Source organism: Wyeomyia smithii, chromosome 2 (assembly GCF_029784165.1).
Source record: "Wyeomyia smithii strain HCP4-BCI-WySm-NY-G18 chromosome 2, ASM2978416v1, whole genome shotgun sequence".
In the NCBI taxonomy this organism is placed as follows: Eukaryota; Metazoa; Arthropoda; class Insecta; order Diptera; family Culicidae; genus Wyeomyia; species Wyeomyia smithii.
Genome location: NC_073695.1, coordinates 82876400 through 82901209, shown reverse-complemented (window position 1 = coordinate 82901209; position 24810 = coordinate 82876400). Strand labels below are relative to the sequence as shown.

At 37.9% G+C, this 24810-nt stretch overlaps 1 protein-coding gene across 5 annotated transcripts in view; it reads left to right on the top strand.

Annotated features, from left to right (window-relative positions):
- The window catches only part of LOC129719469 (WD repeat-containing protein 47), a 183239-nt gene extending 165439 nt beyond the window's left edge, over positions 1-17800 (top strand). For 3 of the 5 annotated variants that reach the window (XM_055670815.1, XM_055670816.1, XM_055670817.1), the window contains 4 exons: positions 8965-9125; positions 15218-15614; positions 15684-15907; positions 15974-17800. In XM_055670815.1, the coding sequence (XP_055526790.1) occupies positions 8965-9125; positions 15218-15614; positions 15684-15907; positions 15974-16199 (1008 nt within the window). In that variant the 3' untranslated portion in view covers positions 16200-17800. Of the gene's footprint in view, positions 1-8964; positions 9126-10549; positions 10577-15217; positions 15615-15683; positions 15908-15973 lie in introns of all 5 variants that reach the window. The other 2 variants (XM_055670814.1, XM_055670813.1) reach the window with 1 other exon arrangement.
- The last annotated feature ends 7010 nt before the right edge of the window (positions 17801-24810 follow it).

Sequence of the window (24810 nt, the reverse complement as noted above, 5' to 3'; positions counted from 1 at the left end):
CATCGCTAGATTGTGCGAACCATTGCAATTGAGTTATTTAATTATGTAAGCAGCCGGGCAGTGTCGCCGCAATTCGCGGCCATTACCACGCCAAGTAGACTCGAGGTCGTAAAAGTTATCATGTGGAATGACTACTAATGCTGTGTTTGATAATCATCTGATGTTCAGTATTGTCTCAGTCTGAGCTGTATAAGCAAGTGCAATTACTAATTAAATTAGTTGCTTTTATTTTTTATTGCAGTCATTTGGTTTCAAATTTAAACAGTTTTTACTTAACTTTATCTAGATATCTCGATATTGTTTTTTTTTTGAGTTTTCGTTTTATTTCAAATTAGTAACAGCTTCGTCACATTCATTTTTCAATGTTATCATCATTTGAAACAAATTTATTTTGATATTATCTTGCTGTTGCCTGAAATTTGCCATTTCGTCGTCGCTTTATTTTGTCTTTTAATAATTGCTTTTTTTTTTCATTTTGAATTATATCAGAATATTATCATGAGAAAATCTTATCGATTTCAGATCACGCGATGTTTTGTATCGTCTTTCGAAAAGAAAACAGATATGAAAAATGAATCATTATGAAACTTCATAGCCTGTTTATTCTATGCGAGTTTATTGCTGCCTGTTTATTCATTGCTTTGATTCACTCAACAGCTTTGATCGGTAATTCAATATCGTTATCCGATTCGATTGAGTGCTACAAAGATTAAATCACTCCGCTAGTGTTGAGTGTTGCGATAACCATAAAAATGTATCGCATACCGAAAACCCAGAGCGGAAAAAAATCTGTCAGTGGTAGAACACAGAAACCACAGGATTTCAAATGTATAGATTCATTACCAAAATGTAGATTTAGACAGTTTTTTCAGAGATAACTGTTTTTTAGTCTCTTTATATTTGCGCAGAATTTTACCTATTCAAGCACATTCTTTCGAGCTCTAAATTGAATTATTCTTGGCTTCCAAACAGATTTTTTCGGGTTATCGAGAAGCTGCTTTGACATCCGACATGTTTGGCAAAAAAAAGTTATTTGTTGATATGCAGTAGGGTAAAGAGGTATAAAACGAAGGAGCAGCTGGCCGCGTACGCGATCGAAATGTGTCAATGCTTCTACGGATTTACGACTCGAAACATGCGAAGCTTAGCGTATCAGATGCCTGGAAAAAAATGGGATTCCGCATCCATTTGACAAGGAACTCAAGCTAGCTGGGCCAGATTGGCTAAAAGGTTTTCTTCAGCGTCATCCAAACATTTCCCTTCGAACACCGGAAAACACTTCTATCGCCCGGGCAAGAGGCTTCAATCGGAAAAATGTTGCGCAGTTTTTCGATCTGCTGGAACGGGTCTTTGATGAGCATCCTTACCCACCCAGTAGGGTTATCAACGTTGACGAAACGAGTGTCGGCACTGTATATAGAGTGATGTTATGCTTTTGAATATTATTTTTCACTTTTTTAAATTGTTCACTTCAGGTCCAGGGTCGAAAGACGAAAGTACTGGCAAACAAAAGGCAAAATCAAGTTGGCAGACTAGTTTCGGCAGAAAGAGGTGAAAATACGACTGTAACGATGGCCATGTCAGCTTCCGGTACGTTCATGGATCCGTTCTTCATCTTCCCGCGACAACGGATGCATGACGCACTGATGGTTGGAGCTCCACCGCAGTCCAAATTCGCTTGCAACTCCAGTGGGTGGAGTACTCTGGAGACGTTCTCTCAATGGTTCGATAGCTTCATGAGGTGCTATCGTCCTACGAGAGAAAATCCGGTTTTACTAATTCTAGATGGCCATTCAAGCCATACTAGAAACCTGGAGGTTCTGGAGAAGGCAAGGGTCAACCACACCCGAATTTTATCAATTCCGTCTCACACATCTCATAAGCTACAGCCACTTGATGTGGCGTTTATGGGTCCTTTTAAAGGAGCCTATTCTGATGCATTAGATAGGCTTCTTAAACGGAATGGTGGAAAAGCAGTAACAATATACAACGTTGCTGCTTTGGTTAACGAGGCATTCAAACAAACTGCCAAGAAGACCGTGGCTCATAATGGTTATAAAACAACCGGTATAATGCCATTTGACCGGAATGTATTTTCTGACGCTGATTCTGCGGCTTCTGATTCACTCGGGCGACCCTTTGAAACCATTGATTCCTCACCGAAAGTTGTACAGAATGAACAGCAACTCACTGTTGAACTTGGCGACGTTGTACCAGATAATAATCTGATATTGGACATCAACACATTTTATTTCGTTGATGAAAACGGAAATCTTACATCGCTTGTCGTGCAGGACACCGATGCCAGCTCAACCGTTGTGATGGATCAAGAACCGGAGTTGTTGATACCGGAGTATCAGAACCGACCGCCATTGACAAATGAGAATAGAAATTCGCCGTCTCTCTGTACCGTCAAAATAGAGTCAAATCAGACACCATCAGTTTCAGAATCAGAACCGAGAACTTTGGCAAAACGACGTAGGTGGGATTGGTCGAATGCCGCAGTTCGGTCCGCTAAACATGATCTTCCGTTGGTGCTCGATAGAGATTCTGAGCTGGAAGCTGCAGTGCAAAAAATTAGTAAGCGGAAGGTTAACAGAAAAAAAAACATTGCGAGGAACTCACGTCGTCGCCATACCGGAAGAAGCTGAAGCAGGAGCAGGTAGCAAAGGATATAAAAAATATTCGAAAAAGACCTACGCGAAAGCCAAAAGCTAAACTAGACAGGAAGGAAGATATTATTTGTCATACATGTGGATATCTGTTTAGCGTTTCAGAATACGGAGATGGCTGGCAGAAATGCATCACATGTAGTGAATGGTTTCACATTGAATGCCAGCGCTCTGACAATGAGCCGTTGAAGTGTTTTCTCTGCAGTTAAACTGCGTTTGTTATATTTCTCTTTTCACAAAGCTTGATTAACTTGTTATTACAAGAATTGAATTTCTTTGTTTTTTTTCCATGTAAAATTGTTTTTTTTTTAAATAAAAAAAAGAATAACAAGCAGAATCATGCTGCAACAGAAACAAAATGGTTGTGTTTTAAATGAATTGATTAGAAAATAAAAAACGTTGACTTAAAAACAAGATTTGTCATTGATAAGGTTAGTTGTTAATTGTTCAATTGGTTGACGCTTACAGCCACAATTGGTAAAAATCAATTATATATATTTTAGTTAATTCGAACACTTGTAGCTACAGCTATTTTTAAGGCAGCGGCATAAAAATGTTCTGTTTATTATATGGGGGGCATATTGTCCTTCTGCATCGGGGCATATTATACTGAATCAGGGGCGTTTTGCCCCGGCAGATTTAAAAGTCGGCGATTTGAACGTAATTTTTGTTGTTAATGTAGCGATTTCGTATAATATTTTTTACAAAGTAAAATATTTGCAGTGCATTACCAACTAAATGGTGTATTTAACTGTATAAAAGATTCGTTGTTTGTGACAAGCATAACTGCAATATCGACGTTCTTGCTTAGGGGAGGCGTTTTATACCTCTTTACCCTAGATCAGCGGTTCTCGACCTGTTTTTGTCCGCGTACCCCTTGGCAATATTTTCCAAATTAATTGTATCCCCTGGCTTCTAATGTCCTCGCAGAGTGGGAGAAAGTAGTGGTAGATCACGTTGTGGTAGTCTAGTCCAGGTTTCAAATTGGACTATAGTTTGTTTTATTGCTACAGTCATGTTTTGAGGGCAGGTTTGAACAACAACTGAAGTATTATAAAAAAACATTGCTTTGTCCGCCATTACTGATTTTTTTTTCGCGTACCCCCTGAAGGCTCTCGCGTACCCCAGGTTGAGAACCGCTGCAGTAGATATTGATACTGTTAGACTATGTGATTATGCGTTGCTTACATTTATAGCACACTTTTGTAAATCGAGTTATAGAGGTTAATATGAGTTACCAGGCTTGTCATTCCGCCTCAGAGAGTCACTAGCCTTTAGGAAATATCTTTCACTGCGAAAACAATTGTTCTCACACTGGCAGAGAGAGCAGTGCATCATGTGTATCTGAGTAGCTTGCAAAAAACCGCGGGTGGAATCTGAAATATCTCTTCAAACAGATAATAAACTGGTGTTCTCACACGAAAGGACAAAAGCAAAGCAAAACTTTGGTGCTACATTCCGATTCGGCACTCGACCTTCTGTTTTATTTATACACAGACTTCGCAGCCAATTGTTTAGTGTACAGGACAATTGCGGGGCTAGCGCTACGATCCTACTGACACTAACAGTCTTTCCCGAGCCGAGACTCGAACTCACGACGAGTTGTTAGGACAGCGTCGTATCTCGAGACCGTCTGGGAAGAGTCACACAAAAGTACATTACGCTTAATAGCTACACAACAGAGCTCACTGCAGTGTTTTTACTGTGTATCTCTCAAGCATATATCAAATGAGGAGACCATCTAGATAGGAAAGTAGAATGCGTTGTTCACTTTGCATCTCGAAACTAAATGTAGGGGGGAATTCGGATCTAAAGTTCGTTGGCAACATAATAGAGAAAATCTTTCTGCTACAAAGTTGTTACAAATGATGAAGCGCTTATTTCCACGTTATCAAAAAATTAAATTTTCAACCGAAACAAGAATAGCTAAACAGTGGAGACTGGATGGGGAAATAAAGAAAAAAAGTTATAATTTTTTGAAAAAAAAAATTAATTTATTTTACAGAGGGTATATTATTTTGTTGGATGGACAAAATTGTTATATACAACTTTGCCGAAGACTTTATGCCAATCAAACAAACCGTTTTGACCGTAAAAATATGTTTAATTCCACATAGAGTGCTATATTGGAGATTAAAAACATTTTTATGGCCAAAACGGTTTGTTTGATTGGCATAAAGTCTTCGGTCAAGTTGTAGAAAACAATTTTGTCCTTCCAAAAAAAAAAAATGCATTTCGAAAAAGAAAACTTTCAGAATAAGTTTTTTTTTTCAAAAATTATAACTTTTTTCTCCTGATTTCTGCATGATCGGCAGTTTTCATTGTTAAGATAATCTTATGTGGTTCTATTTAAAAAAATAGTTTTATAAAAAATGAGCTATTTTAGATAATAATTTTAAATTTTTCTTTTAACTCTTTCAAAAAAAAATTTTTTTCATAGTGGTTTTTTTTTCTTTTTAAAAGACCAAATTATTATCTCCAACTTTGTCGAAGACGTCATACCGATCAATCAAACCGTTTTTGCTTTAAAAATCTTTTTAATCATCAATACCTTCCAAAAGAGCTTTTTTGAATAGCTTTTCAAAAAAGAGTCTCGTTCCAAAAAAATGAACCAATAGCACAAAATGGCATCTTTTGCCCATAAAAACATCTATGCAAAGTTTCAGCCAAATCGAAAATGGTCGATTAAACTGGTTACCCATTATTCTGTGGAATTGCTCAGCACCGGAAACAAGCGCTAAAAAAAAGCAATTTCACGAAAAAAATGTCTCTGTTTAGTTTTTTGTTTGATGGTCATTTTTTATATTGCTGAAACTTTGTACAGATGTTTCTATGGATAAAAGATGCCCTTTTGTGCTGGTCATTTTTATTCTTGACTCATTTTAGAGAAGTTTTGTAAAATGCAATGTAAAAAAGGTGATGATTACAAATATTTTTAGAGCCAAAATACTTTGTTTTACCGGTGTGATGTCTTCGAAAAAGTTGCAGATAAAAATAATACACAGTATAATTTTTTTTTTCCTTGGCTTCTATGTATGATTTTTTGATGTATTTTGACGCATAAACAAATTTTTCCGAGTTCGAGCACATTTCACCTTAAGGGGCAACAGTGGCGCCATTTTGAATTGTTAAGAAATCGGAAATTTTCGATGTTTTTTCGACGCCATTTTATTTTTAAGCCAAATATCACAATTCTAAGGGTTTGTCCACATATTAACATTTTCTTACCCATCTGTAGAAAAAAACAGATCTTAAATCTGACAAAAACTGAGCTCAAAACAGTGATTCTACGAAAACGGTTTTACCATGGTTTTAGTATATTTCACAAAGCGAAATATTACCGAGTATATATGAGCATTAATGGTAATGCGCTAATATCTAAAAGTGGTAGTAAAATCTGTCTTATATTGAGTGAAAAATTTTCAGAAATCGATTAGTAGTTGTCTAATTCGGGTGAAATGTCAGCAACATGTTAATTTTGCCCCAGTTCCTCTGCAAAACTACAATAGATTTAACTCGACGTTAGATTAACTTATTTGATATCTGTTTAATGTAATATCAATTATGTAAACGATACTCAAAGATTGAAGAACAATTTGTCTTTACGTGATCCTTCCCCTTCTGCGGGGAGGGGGTCGCATTTTTGACCAGGACCGGTCAAAACATGAAAATCTCGCTTCAGCTATGAGACAGAATCATCGCGTCTTAGATAAAGTTAAATGCGACCCCTCCCCGCAAAAAGGGGAAGATTATGTGAAGACAAATTCTTATTGTAACTTCAAGTGTCTTTTTCACAACAAAACAATATCGCACGCTTAGCCTTGGGGCTAATAGCGGTCTCGATCAACTAGATTATAGTTGAGAGAATTCGTAATCGATATTGTTTTTGGCACATTTTGCATGTGTAGGATAAGTACAACGATACACCGTGCCCCAGTGCTGAGTCGAGAAAATTTTCCAGCTCGAAAAGTTCCTTGACTCGATCGGGAATCGAACCCGACATCACAACCGTGTGGGAGAGCTAGCCGACCGACATCGCTAACCACAGAGCCACGGGGACCACTCTTTAAACACTCTTTTTTCACTCTTGATACATTAAACAGATTGCAAATAAGGTAGTCTAACGTTGATAAACCTATTTTAGTATTGTAGGAGAATTGGGGCAAAATTGACATGTTGCTGACATTTTACGTGGATCAGAGAGTTATCAATTGTTTGCTGAGACTTTCTTACTCAATAGAAGATATAATTTGTCTACCACTTATAGATATTAGCGCATTACCATTAATGCTCTACACACTCGATATTATTTTGCTTTGTGATAAATACTAAAACCAACCAAAACCTTTTTCATATAATCACCGTTGTGAGCTCAGTTTTTGTCCGATTTAAGATTTATTTTTTTAAAGATGGGTTAGAAAATGCTAATATGTGGACAAAGTCTTAGAACTTTGATATTTGGCTTTAAAATAAAATGGCGTCGAAAAAACAGCAAAAATTTCCGATTTCTCGAAAATTCAAAATTGCGCTACTATTACACCTTAAGGTGAAATGTTTGTGAAATGAGTTTGAAGCTCGGAAAAATTTGTTTTTTGCGTCAAAATACAAGAAAAAAAATCTTACATAGAAGCCAAAGTAGAAGAAAAAGTAAGTTTTTGTTGCACTGTGCTATCTTTCCGACAAAAATTTATAATTTTTATTTTCTTCAACAGAAAGAGTTAAAAAAATCTTAAAATAAATTATCGTAAAATCTCATTTTATCAAATCTATTGTTGTTTTTGAAAACAGTGGAAGATTAGCTAAACAATGATGCCAGTACGATCATGGAGAAGTGGAAAACAAAAATTCAGTAAAAAGTTTTAAAGTCACTCTAATTTTCAATGACATGAAAATAAGCGCTTCATCATATGTAACAACTATATAGAAGAAGTTTTTTCTATAATAATGTTAGCGAACTCTAAATTCAAATCGCCACCTGCATTCGGTTTTTTAACTATTGTGCACAGTAGACGTAGGTATTGTGTGATGCCGCAATAGCCTGAATGTTCGGTTGTCCGGTGTATTGTTTTTTGCTGTTCATTTTTAATTTTTATTTCGAAATTTTACCTTTACTGTCCCTTCCGGCATATTTGTTACTTTTCCTGTTCATTCCGGCATGTTAAGTAAATGTCCGAGTTAAGTTGAACCAATCAATGTCTTATTTTTTTTTCTCAGGAGTAATTTCTAGTTACGCTACTCCATACAAGCAAAGTAACATAAGAAAATGTTTTCTTATGTTCGTTGTTTGCAAATTTGAATATTTTTTGTGACTCGATTATCCGGAGTGAAAAAAGCTGCGCAACCTTGCATAGCGAACGGATCAACAGAGGAAACCGGTGGATCGCGCACTGGTGATTGTAGATCAACTTCCGCAGTGCTAGATTTTGGATCTTCCGTCTGTGTGAAAAGCATCGTCATACAGGCTTCGTGAAAACTGAAACAAACCGGATCACGACAGGATGATACCCGTTCTGTTGTTGTCGTGGTAGCCTTTTCTACCATTGTCAGAACTTTATCAACTACTAAGTTGTCCATAACTTCTAGCAGATAAACAACAGTATATAACAACACGCGCGAATGAATGAAAAATTTTAGCTTTCAGTTGTAGTGTTTTATTTGTAACGGAGAAATATTTTTAAAAAGTATGTAGGGTAGGGAACATATTCTAAGAAGCTTTAGGAACCGCCTGTGTATTCAGACGAAATACTCGAGATGTGTTGGGTGAAATTAAAACAGGAGTATATCAATCTGCTCTCTATCTTTTTCTCTGTTAGAACTTGTTTTCAGATTGTAAAACTAAGTTAGTAAATTTTAACAATAATAATAATTAAAGTTACCAATCGAGGGACACTATTCCAATCACTATTTTAAGCAGTTCACATTTGTTTTGCAATCGTTTTTTTTCAGCACCCGAAGTGGCTCCTGAATGACTGCAATATAGGTCAATTAATTTCAATTAATTTTTGTTCACAGATTTCTGTGTGATTAACGGTATTTCTTATATTCGCAAGACACTAGACAATCAAAGTTTTCGTTTCTATCATTGAAATTGTCGATATTGATTAAAATTCAGGAGTTTGAGGCCTCTTTTCCTCGACTAATTAAAATAGGCGCCACTGCTTAAGCCGTTCCTTACCCTATATTAAACGCATTTTTACTTATATCTTTTGGCTTCCAGAAACATTTAAAGATCATTATCATATTGAGTTCGAAGAGAAAAACTGACCAACCATTTTTCTCCTTCTACTTACAGCCATCAGACCAAAACCGACCGAAATTCGTCGCCGTTACATCGCTGGAAGACGTGCAAGCGGTGCGATGTGCCGAATTTCACCCGAACGGACGAATCTATGCCGTGGGCTCGAACTCGAAGACGTTCCGAATCTGTGAATATCCCCCGCTGTCGGAGATAAGGTATGTTTACGAAACTGCACTAGCAACATAAATAGTACCTTTTTGCTTGCTGCAACCTACTTAGTCACGTAATAAAACTCAACGCACAGCCCAAGCATCGTTAGCACCGTTTTTGTTATCCAATGAAAATGACAACATTTTACGTACACTGCGGGTTATGCACTGAAAAACTACCCCTTCGTCTGATTTGCGTTTCGAAAACACAGCAGTCCGCAGTGTAGGTTACTGACTGCTTTCGCTACCCAGTCCGTTTCGTGCCGAAAACTGCAACCAATGTTGCAATGCATAATTGCCATAGCTCTTCTCCACTCTTTGCTGTTTTTGTTCATCACGCAACAAAATTCATAGCCGAATTTTTTGTGCACATTTTCTCCGCTCAGTTGCACGAAAATTTTCCCCAACTCTCCTCAACTACCCACCGAAAGCACTCTAGACGTCTTCAAGTGAAGTGGTTGCTGGTTGCTTGCATGCAACCCCCATTACCGCGATCCAGTCCCACCATGCATAAAAAAATCTTATCACTCGCGCATGATTTCCCATTCCGATCTCATAATTGCCACTTTCCATCTCACGTGGATTACATCGCGCCACATTCGTCCACGATTGACGCACGATACACTGCCAGCCAGGGGGTTGAACACCGGCGGGAAAGCTTTGCAATGCACGGCTAGAAAAAAGGCTAAATATAGATGCACTTTTGTTTACAATGTAAAGAGAATCCAAGCTTACAGAAGAAAGGAATCGCCAAAAAAAGATTATCTTGCAATTGCGTGCTACAAGGATTTTACAAAGCAAAGAACAAATCTTCGTTGGTTCAGTAATTTCTTTTAGCTGTACCTTTTAGTTAGGAAGTTCAATAGCATCATTCCAAACAGTACAAAACTGTGTTGTTTGTTCTTTATACGAAAGCAGAAATCCAGAAAGGGAAAACATAATTTTGGTAATTGATTAAACAACAGAATGTGTGGTTTTTATTGGATTAGTTCGCTGAATTTTTACAACGAGGAGATTATGTCCAATGTATGAAATATAAAAAAACAAAATAAACCCTCGAAGCCATGAATGTACGATTCAGTTTGTCGCAATTTCTGATATACATTAAATTAGCAAGTTTATTCGAACCACCGACATTTCCTGCAAAGCACTTTTACTCGACGACTGTTTCCCCCCCCCTCCCCCCCCGTTCGGCAGTGTTGGCTGCGTGTGGCATATCTTACTCTCATCCCTTCAAGATAAGCTCTGCAGGTATGTATACAGCATTGTGACTCATTAGCCACTTGACAGAAGAAAAAAAAAGAACACAACGTTCCTGCTAATTGTTCTCATGTCTCCAATGTGCTTTCTCTCTGTCTTCCACTGTCCGTGTATCTAATCTGATAAACACCCTGAAACTGCTCGACTGGAAACTCCCACATACCCTGCAGCAAACGATGTGAAAGCGATGCAAGCTGGTGAGCGATAAACATTTTCTGTTATGTCTTATTTCACTTCTGTCGATCTGCTGATGGCAGTGGATAAACTGCCATATATAAAATACATTGTTGATTATTTACTGGTCTAAATTGATTCTATTGTGTAGGAAAAGTTCTTCTGAGAAGACTTTTCGTCTTCAATTCTCGCAAAGAGTAACTTGAATCTTCATTTTATTGAATCTAACGCTCAATCAAATTAGGAACAACAAAACATTTTCGATGAGAAAAAAAAACAGAATAATAATGGATAAGTTTGCTTCGAGAGCTTAAATACAACAATGCAACAAAAATTTACTTTTTCTTCTGTCTCGGCTTCTATGCATGGTTTTTTCATGTATTTTGACATTAAAACTAGTTTCCCCAAGTTTGAACACGTGTTACCTTGAGAGGCAACAGTGGCGCCGTTTTGGATTTTTGAGAAATCAAAAATTTTCAATGTTTTTTCGTCGCCGTTTTGTTTTAAAGCCAAATATCAAACTTCCAAGAGTTTGTCCACATATCATTTTCTTACCCATCTTAGAAAAAAACAAATCTCAAATCGTACAAAAACTGAGCTCAAAACGGTGATTCTACGGAAACAGCATCAATGGTAATGCGCCAATATCTAAAAGTGATAGTAATATAAAGTAATATAAAGAGTGTAAAAGATACTCAAAGCAACAATAAGAATTTATCTTCACATGATCCCCCCGATTTAAGTTCTGTTTTTATTTTCTTTAAAAATGGGTAAGAAAATGCCAATATGTGGACAAACTTTTAGAACATTGACATTTGGCTTTAAAACAAAATTGCATCGAAAAAACATCGAAAATTTCTGATTTCTCAAAAATTCAAAATGGCGCCACTGTTGCCCCTTAAGGTGAAATTTGGTCAAACTCTGGGAAATTTATTTTTACGTCAAAATACATCAAAAAATCATGCATAGAAGCCAAGGCAAAAAATTGTTGCACTGTGTAATCGTCTTGTATCGAATTAAATAATCAACCATTCCTGTTAGCGTATCATGTTTCGAACAAAGTGAGATTTCACGCAAAATGTAAATAACATCCGAAACGGAACTCTGGAGTGATGAGGAATAACCGTTATTAATCATACTCTGTATTCCCTATTCTTCGTTCTGAGGCTACGCAACGGTTTGATTACTTCAGAACCAGTGTTGATTGCTGCTTTCGTTTTTTTACATAGTTTTATCTTCATGAAGGTGCATATCTCGTTTAACATGACATTCATAAATCTACCTATTTCTTATTCGTTGCCTTGCTTTTAATACTAGTAACAAAAACATTTTTTTCGTTTATAATCCATAGCAATCATGACAATATTACAGACACTCTTTTAAGGTGAAAAGATAATAGATGAATCATATTTTCTTTGCTACTCATCGTTGTGGAAGATATTTTTTGAGGCTCAATATCGAAAACCAAGTCTTCCGATACGCGTAACCGTTATTTGGTGTACGTAGTAGTTGTCATGGTAATAAGACGATTTTAAATTTCATACTAGGTTGCTGACTCAGTTGAATAGCAATAGTCAAAATGCATGATCACGAAGAGAATCGTCTGTTGTACGACAATAATACAACACAGAGTTATGCGCGTTTTGTACTATACTGTAGTACGAAATATATGTCAGTGATCGTGGGCCCTCACTAGGCTGTCCCGAAAAAAAAATCGATGTTGAAAAAGTCAAGGTGCTCAGCCCTGAATTGAAAGATAATGTTATTTATAGCATTTTTGTAGAACATTTCGACTTTCTAAAGAATCGTTTTCAGGTTGCCCAAACGTGATTTATGAAAAAATGACTTTTTCAAGCTACAAACCCACTCTTTTGCACTTTTTTCAATTCTGTTCGGTTCCTAAATTTTTCCATATATTTTTTTTATTTTGTGGGGTTTGCATGGTTCAGTTTAGCATTGCATTCAGTTATTTGACTCATTTCTTCATAAATCACGTTTGGGCAACCTGAAAAATTTTTTTTAGAAAGTCGAAATGTTTTACAAAAATGCTGTAAATAACATTATCTTTCAATTTAGAGCTGAGCACCTTGACTTTTTCAACATCGTTTTTTTTTTGGGACACCCCAGCCTTCACGTGGTTGTGAACAATTCCTTATCTATCAACCTATTTCAACTAAACAATATCCCAAATCGTCACGATAGCATCAATCCCCGTATTTCTCACATGCTAAGCAGGCGCTCTACCATGTGAGCTACATTCACGGCGATACAACAGGTTTTTTACTGCTGAACTAAATGTTGTTAGTTAGACATGAATGAGAATAACAGCGATTTCAAACATTCAAAGAACCAACATGCCAGAATAAGAAAGCATTTCGAACAAATGATTAACCTTCAATTAAGTGTTCAGTTGCCCTAAGAAGGACAGTTTGCTGTTCAAAATTGGATATGATGCTGATCGCAACCTCTGTGCTACCTCCACAGTGAGTGAATAAGGCATTCTAATAATACACACTGAAAAAGTTGTTTTCATCAGGATCCAGCACAGAATGCTTGCTTGTGTTGTTACCAAAATAAGGTAAAGCTTCATCGATGGGAAGAAAGCCGAAGCCCTCGACCGACAATTTGGAACGTTTGCTGCAACCGCGTTGCTGAGATATGGGACCACATTGTGAGTGATTTGTTGAAGCCGAGAACAAATTCGGGAAGCCAGCTGATACTGCCGCATTTCGCTTCGAAACTGCTTACATAGGAGGAACTAGGTTTCGACATGACTCCTTCCTTTTAACATAATAATTCTCTCTCACAATAAACCTGGTCAAAGATGAACGTTATATGAGGTCTCCCTCGAGGGAATCGAAATTTGGTGATTTTGGTAGCATTGTAAGAGAATCGGTATAGTAGAGCAGATGGCTTGAAACAGAAGGGTAAAACCTTACACACAGCAAGGTTAAAAATGAAAAGCGTATCACTTACTTCAATGGTGATAGTGCCAATAATATGAAGTGCGACTACAAAAAACACTTGGGCCATATCACAATGGATCAAATGTCTGGTCGCAGTGATGAGTCCACACAGAGAAAAAAATCAAACAATAATTTCCTGGATGTGGGCGGATGCGTGTATATTTTCCGAATTGTTTGGTGTAAGAATGAAGGGAATAGAAAAAAACAAACCGACTTATAAACATTTAAAAAGGGACGAATTTCGTTTCCTTTCCGTCAATAAATTTGCATATTGCACCCGTATGTTACAGGGTAAAAACAGACGTAGTTCTACTACAAAAGGCGTCGCGATTAACACGATGTCATTTATTTGATTTGCGTGTGCTCATCTATTTTATCATTAAATTGATATCGTCCAGTCACACCGCGAGGAGAAATACTTCGTGTTTTAACAAAAGCCCTTCTCAAAAATAAGTCGTGATTCGAAATAAAGAAAAACTGAGGCAGCATGATGCCGGGCGTTGTCATGCAGAAAAATCACTTTTGTGCATCTGCTCGGGTTGTAGCAGATCAGTGATGGTTTCGCTCGGTATCAACAGCTCATAATAAATGATACCAATTTGGTCCCATCAAATACACAGCATAACCTTCCAATCGTGTATAGCGAGCCGATGACGAAGAAGGGTGACCGGGTGGTCCCCATGACTTCCTCTTTTTTGGGTTGCTGTAATAAATCCATTTTTTTCACCTGTCACGATGCGATAAAAGTAACACTCCCTTTTTGACGCCGCAGCAGTTTTTCACAGACGAAAAAAGGAGGCTCAACGTCAATTGGCTTTAAGTTATAAAAAAACTTGAGTTTCTTGGTTTTAAATATTTATTCTATTTAAATTTATATTTTAAGCATGAGATCGCTTTGAAACGGTTTGGCGGATAACTCCCGATACCGAAGCTGTTTCTGCGTTAAGCAGGGATCGAGCAATTCTTCCAATTCAGTGTCTTTGATAGTTTTTTTACCTTTTTTCAAGCGGACAGTCGTAAACATCGACATTACCGTCAATCACGGCACGTTATTGCACTTAGAACGACATTTTGTAGACTTTTTAAACTCTCGATGCACTTCAGCCGCCGTTTTTTTTGAATGATATGAGAAAAGTAACACTTCCCGCAAATAACGAATATTAAGCACAAAATCAGACATTTTCACACAGCTAAAAGTATATGATAGCGAGAACTCAGTTGCGTATTGAATAAGATTGCCGTATTGAGTGAAAGCCAGTATTTGCCAAAGTATCATTATGGGTATTCATGTCGAGCTCGTATACGAATACCTAGCCGCAAAAATACTCACCTCCTTGACGAGTAATAGAAGATACACAGTTTACGGCTGGATATTTGTATACGAGCCCGACGTTAAGACCCCTATTAAAACTATATAAAATAGATTTAGCGTTATGAGAAAAAAAACTTTGTCACTGACAAGATCACATTCCAAACATTTGTTTAAATATCATCAAATATCCAAATGTCACGCTTCTAAGAATCATCTGAAATTTGAGATACTTGACCCATATTTTGGAAATTTAATGATTCGAAAACTTTAAGTCACAGAACACGTTGCATCAACACCATTCAATGCGAGAACAAAAAAAAACCTCAATTTCTAATTTTCCGCACGTTTTCTATCCACGATTCTAACTCGAACAATTCAACTTACAGGGAAGACCATACCACCTACCAGCCAACGGTGCTGTTCAAGCGTACCAAACATCACAAAGGATCGATTTACTGCATGGCGTGGTCCCCGGTGGGTGACCTGATAGCGACCGGATCGAACGATAAAACTGTTAAACTGATGCGCTTCAACGAGAACCAAAAGCAGCTGGAGGGCCAGGAAATCGAGCTAACAATGCACGACGGTACGGTGCGTGATCTGTGCTTTCTGGAGGACACCTCGAACAAGTCCAGTCTGCTGATTAGCGGCGGTGCGGGTGATTGCAAAATTTATGTTACCGATTGCGAGACTTCGACACCGTTCCAGGCACTGAGCGGACATGGCGGACATGTCCTGTCGCTGTACAACTGGGGTAGTGTGATGTTCGTGTCCGGTTCGCAGGTATTTAAAATCATTTGGATTCATTGCTGTTGCTCTAGGTTTACTAAATGCTTCTTTTCCATGTTTCAGGACAAAACCGTTCGCTTCTGGGACTTGCGAACACGAGGTTGTGTCAATATGGTTACCCCGGCAACATCACCTGGTTCGCGACAAGGCTCTCCCGTCGCCGCCGTATGCGTTGATCCTTCCGGACGTCTATTGGTTTCAGGTCACGAAGACAGTTCATGTGTGTTGTACGACATTCGAGGAAATCGCCCGATTCAGTGCTTCAAGCCCCACGCCTCTGATGTTAGGTAACCGACTGTGCAATACTCTAGCCGATTTTGACCGACTTAAGATCAATTACTCTTTCCCAACAGATCAATCCGTTTTTCACCATCTGCGTACTACTTGCTAACGGCCGGTTACGACAACAAATTGGTGTTGACCGATCTGCAAGGTGACCTAACCATGCCGTTGCCCTCGGTAGTGGTCGCCCAGCACGCGGACAAGGTGATATCGGGTCGCTGGCATCCGGTAGATTTCTCATTTCTCTCGACATCGGCTGATAAGACGGCAACACTGTGGGCCTTGCCACCGATCTAAAAAAAACAACCAGCTTCAGAACCGAAGACTGGCGGACGGCAAAAAAATCAAGTGGCTTTCTCATGCTTTCCCCCCATCGAATGTATGTACCTAGTGCACTGCGAGAAGGGGCCAGTCAGTTTGCATGTTTTCTCTTGCCTTTGCGTTTGCTAGGTGGCAATATTTGTGCGTGATAGTATAAGAACTGCAGAAAAAAAAACAGAAAAGAGCAAAACTTGTAAAATATTGATCGTTGATCGATTTGCATATGCATGTGTGTATAATAATTATGCTACAGATATTGGGCATACATAGGTACTACTTAACATTTAAGCAGCGAATACTAATCGATACAAAAGTGCAAAGTCAAATCAACCAAAATAGGTGAAAGTGGAAACGTTAACAACTGCAATAGATGAAAGATCATGGATGGTAACAAAGTACTAATATATCTTATCGATATTCAACCTTCAGCTACCAGTTATATTACGATTTTCGTTTGTGCAAGTAGTAAGAGCAAGAACTTTACTTTGAGTTCATGTTATTAGCTTATAGTCAGGCTGACTAGACGTAAAACAGCGCAGTCACATTTTTTCATGTTAAAAAATATCAGTTCGTCCTGTTTCGTTCAAGTATTTTGTTAAAAAAACGCCTAAGAATAATCCATGACCTCGAAATCTCCGTTTTTTGTTGAAATTAAGTACTGTTCATACCTGTGTGGAACATATTTTAGCTAGGGAAGTCGCTACAAGCCCTTAATGGAAGCAAAATATTTAGACAAGCAAAATGAAAGATTTTTTCAAATGTTTGGCAAAACCCACGGTAATCTGGAAGTAACCCTGTGGAAACAGTTAGCAAAGAGCCCGACAAACATAGACAGGTACTGTTTCTGCTAGTTGAATCTTTTAGTGACAAATAATCTAACAGAAAAAATATCGGCTAAGCGTTGAAAATTTAATGGCACATCATCAGAAAACCCTTCCTTGTGTAATTACTTCCCAATCGACTTTTCCCGCCTGGCAGATTCTTTTCATACTGCTAGTAAATTCGTTTTTTTAATTTATCGAAATTTAAAAATACTACTAATTAGCTAGTAGTGAAATTGAACACTTTTTTATTACATTTCATTACCTAATCTATCACTGGGAATCAACAGGTTTTGTACTGAGCATTTTACCGAATTTTTCTCCATCTTGAAGCTGGCAAACGCGACAGCACAATGACCTATTGATTTTCAAACATCTAACAAATGAAATTTCACGGCCCATAATCGTAGATCAAATTGTTCGGAAAGCAAAGCGAATTCCGATAACGCTAGAGTAACAGTAACAGTGTGTTTATCCGTATGCTGCTAATCTGTTCACGCTGTTGAATTTTGTTGATAATACATTAATATTTAGCATAGTCGTGTAAGCGTAACTTATGAAAAAGGACACACACTCACTAGTACGTAATAATGAGCGTAAAATGGCGGTATTTTGTATCATATATTGGAATTATTCATTTCCTTTTTTTGGAGCGGGAACTGCACGCTACCAGGAAAAGTAATCAGCGAGCGCTACTTCTGACAAGTTTTGACTGTAATAAACAAATAAACAACGTAAACTATTAACAAACAAAAAGCCTAACGCGTTGAAGTTTTTCTTATCGCTATATTGATGACAGTTAAGCAATAAACTGTGTGACGTTTAGAGGAACAATTTAATTTCTTGGTAATGCTCTACGCTAAAATTAAACCAATTACTTTGAATGCACTGATGTGTCGCTCAACTGTACCAACCAGGTTCATTAGCACATATTTTTCCACTAATTAGCAGGGATCATTAGCGGGATGATAATTAGCTGAACCAGGGGCATGCACTGGGTCGCCATGCAGCTTTGAATAATCTATACTGGAGCACGTGAATACACAATCTATATATCCGATCTGAGCGAGGTAAAAGTGCACGACATTGTGCCGGAAGCGTGGGAAATTTTAAATTGCCTGTGGCATTTGCCGATTTGAACCGAAAGGCTGAGGAATGCGTGATAACGCAGCCTTTTGACATGAGAAATTTTCTACTACTCTGATCTTTTTATGCGATATACTCTGAGATATTTTTTTTAATATTCGTTTTCTATGGTTTGAATGACAAAGCATTAGAGTTTCCAGCTGTCGATGTAATTAAATTATTGACTCATCATATTTATGAGTACAGTAAGGTCGTTTTTTACGCGGGTTGCTTTCCTCCATTACTCAAAAACGGTACAAGATATCGACCTCATTTCAATCACGTTTTCCGTTTTAAGCCACGAGTGATCATATATCAGTTTTCAAAAAAAATCACAATTTTTGGTGTAAATACTCAAAATTTAAAATATTGAATTTTGCTCTCTAGATTGGCCACTATCATATTCAAACGAGGTTTTAACGTTTTAGAACGGTTTTCTTTGTTATATTTGCAACTCAAAAAAGTCGTTTTTTACGCGGGCTCATACAAATTTGGAACGCATTCCCCGCGTAAAAAACGACCTTAGTGTATTTTCATTCAGAAGGACGTGAAAATACACATATTTTTTGACATAAAACTTAAAAGAAATGTAACGACCGTTTTCAAGAAAAATACATTTTTTATAAGTCATTCGTAATTCTCCAGCAAAAACCCTAGGATCATCGAGGTCAATATCTTGCAACACAATCACAGTTTCAATGTCACTTTATTTACTTTATTTTTTCAACGAAACTTCGTGCTCGTTATACTACATTATTTTTATTTTTGTTTTTGTTTGTAGCTCGGCTTGGAGATCATTCCTTCTTGCCAGGAATTGAATGGCCCGGAGTCTGAGAGTCTGCAGACAGAATCAATGTGTTTGTTCAGCGAATGTACGTATGTTTATTTTCAGCCTCCCCTGGAAATCAATTTTTGAAATATATTCAACAACACTCGAAAGAATATCGTTTATATCTGACGATATCATAGACTGTTCCGAAAATTATAAATACATCTTTTTTCTTGAATAAAACAAAAAAAAATACAGGATTTTTCGGGTCATTTTATTCTGAAATATAGATAATAAGTGTTTTCTTTCCAGTTTCAATTCAAGTTGGGATTATTTTTCGTAGGATACGCGAGTTCTCTAACTTTTCTCTTAACACTACTCATAAGCTTTTGCACAGTGTGTTCTCCGACCATTTTTACCACTTTAAGCCAATCTTTTTTAAATTTTTCAACATTGTCCGCTGGTTTGACATATTTCCTCAGCTTTGCCTTGGTCAAAGACCAAAAAGTTTCAATAGGGCGAATTTCAGGGCAGTTTGGAGGATTCATCTCCTTTGGGACACATGTGTCATTATTTGTTTTATACCTCCCTAGTGCATCCTTAGAGTAATGGCAGGAAGCAAAATCGGGCCAAAAGATTGGAGGATTGTTATGCTGCCTTACTATGAGTAACAACCTTTTCTGCAAACTCTCTTTCACGTAAATTTTAGCATACATTGTGTCATTCGTAATGAATGGACGAGATATTTTCCCACATTCACAAATGGCCTGCCAAACCATTACCTTCTTGCCGAATTTTTCGGTGTAAATGGCTTTCACTGGTCCAGGGACATCCTTTCCCTTCGGGTTTATGTGGGTTTCGTCATCCATGATAACACACCCCATTTTTTTGGTCTGAAGTTTGTCATAAAGCTTCCGAGCTCTCGGTTTCACAGATTCAGCTTGTTTTGGATTTCGTTTTGGCTGCTTCTGCTTCCGACGGGTCTGCAGACCCATTCTTCTCTTGGCACGCATAACGTTACTCGCCGAGGTTCCAAGCTTTCTCGCCACATGTCGTACTGATACTGAAGGATGCCGCTTGTAGTATTCCTTAACCTTTTTGTCCATTGTGGGATCAACAGGCCCGGGTTTCCTACCACGTCTTGGGGCATCAGTAAATGTGCACTCTTCACAATACTTCCGCAATGCGGTTTGAACTGCTCCGACACTTATACCTTCTTCTCTGGCTAATTTTTTTATAGAAAGACCACTCACGGTGCCCCATTTGTGCACAATTCGCTTTCTTTGCTCGGGAGAAAGGCCACGCATTTTCCAAATTTCGCACTAAATGTTAGAAAAAATGACAGCATCTGTTTTTTTTGGATGTAAACAACAGGACGCAGTCAACGATTGGTTGAATACAGCACGTTATTTGAAATGACGGTTGATCGTAAGTGTATTTATAATTATCGGAACGGTCTATATGCCAGTAGTATTTTTTTGTGCAAACATCATGTATTTGACGAAACACAAGCATATCGTGCTTGTTGAAGCAGGTTGAAATTGTTCAAGAATGGGGATTGTTTCAAACTTTTCGGAAAACTTTTACCTTAGAGACATCATATTAGTCTAAGCTAAAATATACCTAGAGTAAAAAATATCTGAGTTAAATATACAATTCATTGAATGACGCTTTTTGTCAATCATCGAATGTGCAACATATTTTTCAATAGACATTCTGATTCGGAATGGATGTTGCAAATCCGGAACACATAGTCGCGATAATTGGATCTCACGTGATCATACAACATCGTATTCGGCCTCGCGTCCATTCGATATCGCGTCCGTTATGCCTTGTGGCAGTATGCCTCGTATCCATTATGCCTCGCGTCTGTATGCCTAGCATACTATGCCGAACACCCATATGCCTAACGTCCATATGCCTCGGTCCCTTCCCCTCTCAAAACGTTTGTGTGTTGTCAAAATACGGCAACTTTTCATTAGAGCAAGTGCCGGCTGATGTATGTCTACTGATGCTGCCCACTACGGCACAAAGACAGCTTTTTCCTAGAGGAAGTGCCGCTGCACCAGCTGGCCCTGTCACTAACGATGCTGACACCCGTTGCAATCGCTACTGTTGCTGCTAGAGCTTTTTTACTTTTTCACTGTTCAGCCGGTTGCATTGACCTCCTGACCGAGCGCACGCCGCGATGTAGCCACTTTTCCCTCGTTCTTCCTCTTCGGCATCCTTTGGAGCTTCTTGTCGCTCAGGGTCGTCGCCCGTCCGGAACCGAGTTTTCTTTCAATGCTCTGATTGTTGTCCAATAGGGCCAAGATGTTGTAGATGCCGGAACGGGCGTGTCCGGTGTCCAGGAGCTGCCGCACGATGTCCGTTTTCGACGTAATGGGGTACCGTTCTTTGAACGCGCACACTTCTGAACGGAGTAGCTTTACTGTTTTGGCTATCACGGTTAGAGTTCGACTTATAGAGTTGTCAATTTTCTACTGCTGACTCATGGGTTAATATGATTGATACTGCATGCGTAGTTTCGTTAGTGCGTGTAAAGATAAACCCATGAAAAATCGTCAAATTTTGTCCATTTTTTTAATGCAAACGTTAGTTATCAGATAATATTGTTTTTGTGCCATATACTAATGTTCTGCAAGCATATTTTTCACACTTGGGTTCACTGTATTGTGAAACAAACAGTAAAAAACTCGGTTGTGGAAAGTCGAAAAAAAATGTTTTTATCATTTTTTCCTTGATTAGAACAATACAAACCAACGTCATGAAAATCACGTGTTAGAAAAATCAGTATCTAGGTTTGGTCCACAATGGGTTAATGAGCACGGATTTTGCTACCATAAGCGTTAGTATACAGGACAATTGCGTGACTAGCGCTACCTTATTCAGATCTTATTAAGACTAACAGTCTCTCCCGTGCCAGGATTCGAACAAACCTTGAATCCCAATATTGTACTACGAGACCTGCTAAGGGACCATCCATTAATGATGTCACGCACTAAGGGGGAGATGGTTTAGATTATTGTGACATTTTGTGACATATGGGGAAGGGGGGTTAGCTTAACTGCCGTGAGATGACAATGTGACGTAGATCCAAGTGATCAGTTTTTCAGTACGGCCCAAAAACGAAAGAATTCTTCGTCACTTTTGTATGGAAATGTGTGCCAAAGTCACTTTGTTTTTTTGATTTTATGCAACGTACGAATAAGTAACAACGAAAAGGAAGATACCAAAAGATAGATCTTCGAATAATGAACAAATTGGCATGAAAAACTCATATTCGAGAAAGTGGCACTTACATCACTTTGTCATCTCACGGCAGTTAAGTGTGACATCACATTTCAACTAAAAAAACCTAAATTAATCCACCTAGCGGTCAGACCCAGCCTTTCTCATTCAATTTTTTATTTGTAAAAACAGATTTACATGAACGCTTCAATCCAATAAAGGTATATTCACTCTTTGGGTTCTAAAATATTGATGTTGTAATCTATACATATAAAAATGCAGTTCGGTCTGTCTGTCTGTCTGATCCATCAGGCTCGTAAACTACCGAACCGATCGACGTGAAAATTTGTATGTAGGGGTTTTTGGTGCCGATAAAGGTTCCTATGATAGTTTGAGACCCCTCCCTCTTCTGGAAGGGAGGGGTCCCATACAAATGAAACATGAATTTCTGCACAACTCAAGAACAAACCAAGCAAATGAAACCGAATTTGGCGCGTGGATGTTTTAAGGGGTAACTAATATGTTCATAATAGTTAGATGAAACACAAATTTGTGCACATCTCGAGAACTAATCAACCAAATGAAACAAAATTTGGCAGGTAAATGTTTTTAGTGGTAACACATATGTACATAATGGTTTGAAACCCGACTCCCTCTTCTATAAGGGAGGGATCCCATAAAAATGAAACACAAATTTCGCACAGTTCAAGAACCAATCAAGAAAATACAACCAAATTTGGTATGTGAATGTTTTTAGAGGTAACAAATTTGTCCATAATGGTTCAACGCCCCTCCCTCGTCTGGAAGTACATGTTTCTTCACAAATTTCTGCACATCTCGCGAACTAATCAACTAAATGGAACCATATTGGCAGGTGAATGTTTTTAGTGGTAACAAATATGTTCCATAATCGACCTCAGACAACATTTTGGATTGTAAGATGGCAACTTCCGGTTTCTGGAAAACAGCCAAAAATGGCCGATTTCCACCCAATATAATAATATCCGGATCTAGAATAATACACAGGAGCTAAAATCGACCACAGATAGCATTTTAAATTCTAAGATGGCGACTTCCGGTTTCTGGAAACAGCTGGAAATGACCAAATACCACCCAATATGAGTTTTTCTTTAACCAGTATGCCGTTCAAAATCCAGAAATTGTCTCAAAATGCCATTATGAAATCAAATATGGGGACTTCCGGTGTCGGAAAAACAGCGCAAACGACCCAATACCACCCAATATGGGTGTTTCCGGAACCGTAATGATTCACTGGAGCCACAAATCGACTTCAGACAACATTTTGAATTGTAAGATGGCAACTTCCGGTTTCTGGAAAACAGCCTGAAATGGACGATTCCCATTAAATATGAGTATTTCTGGAACCAGAAAGATGCACAGAAGCTAAAAATTGATCACAGACACAATCTTGAATTTTAAGATGGTGACTTCCGGTGTCTGGCAAACAGCCGGAAATGACCAAATACCATTCAATATGAATGTTTTCGGAAGCAGAATTACGCCCAGATGACAGAAATTGATTTCACAGGCAATATTTAAGTTCAAAATGACGACTTTCGGCTTCTGAAAAACAGTCCAAAGTGACCAAATATCACCCAATATGAGTTTTTCTTCAACCCTTTCCCGCTCATGGTGACTCTGAAGCACCAAGTTTTATAATCATCATATCTTGACATAAAATAGTTTGTTGTGCTTACGGTTGTTCAATAAACTTTTATATGCTGCCTCAGAGCATCACTGGGCATTTTCTTCAAAATACTACAGTTGACAGTAATTTTAGATAGTCTACAAAGTGTTCAGCTTGAATTTCCTCGTGAAGCTATAAATTTCAATGATAAACCTTGTGAGCGGGAGAGGGTTAACCAGCATCTTAAATACCATTTTGAAATCCAAGATGGCGACTTCCGGTTTGTGAAAAACAGCCTAAAATAACCAAATACCATCCAATATAAGTATCTCTGGAACCAGAATGATGCAATGAGCTAACAATTGACCTCAGGCAACACTCTGAATCGCTAAATGGCAACATATAGAAAAAGTCGGAAATGACCAAATAATACTCAACATGGATATTTCCGTAATCGAGATGATGCATAGAAACCAAACATTGACACCATTTTGAATTTAAAGACGACTACTTTTAGTTTTTGGAAAACAACCAAAATAACTAAATACCTCCCAATATGGGTATTTCCGGTGTAAGATTGATGCCAGAAAATCTGCTGAAAATGACCGAATACCACTCAATAGAAATATATTTAGAGTTAAAGCGATGTACACAAGCCAACAGTCGAGGATGTTGTCATTTCGATTAAAACCAATCATTTCAAACGAGTTGTTTTTTGACTTTGATCATATCCTATGGCTGATTGGTTAAGCATTTGCAGACTTTAAACACGTTCAAATAGTACGATACCACACTTAAATCGTGTTAAGGCCACATATATCGATTAAAGCAGGTATAGTTTTAAATAGTCTTTGAATTTCTTTTCTTTCCATAACTTTTGAGCCACATATCAAATTGTTATGAAGTTTGTTTTCTGTGAGTTAGAGAGATGACTCGTTCGTATGACACTAGTAATGTTCAAATAAGTCATGCACTCTTTGAGATAATAGACTT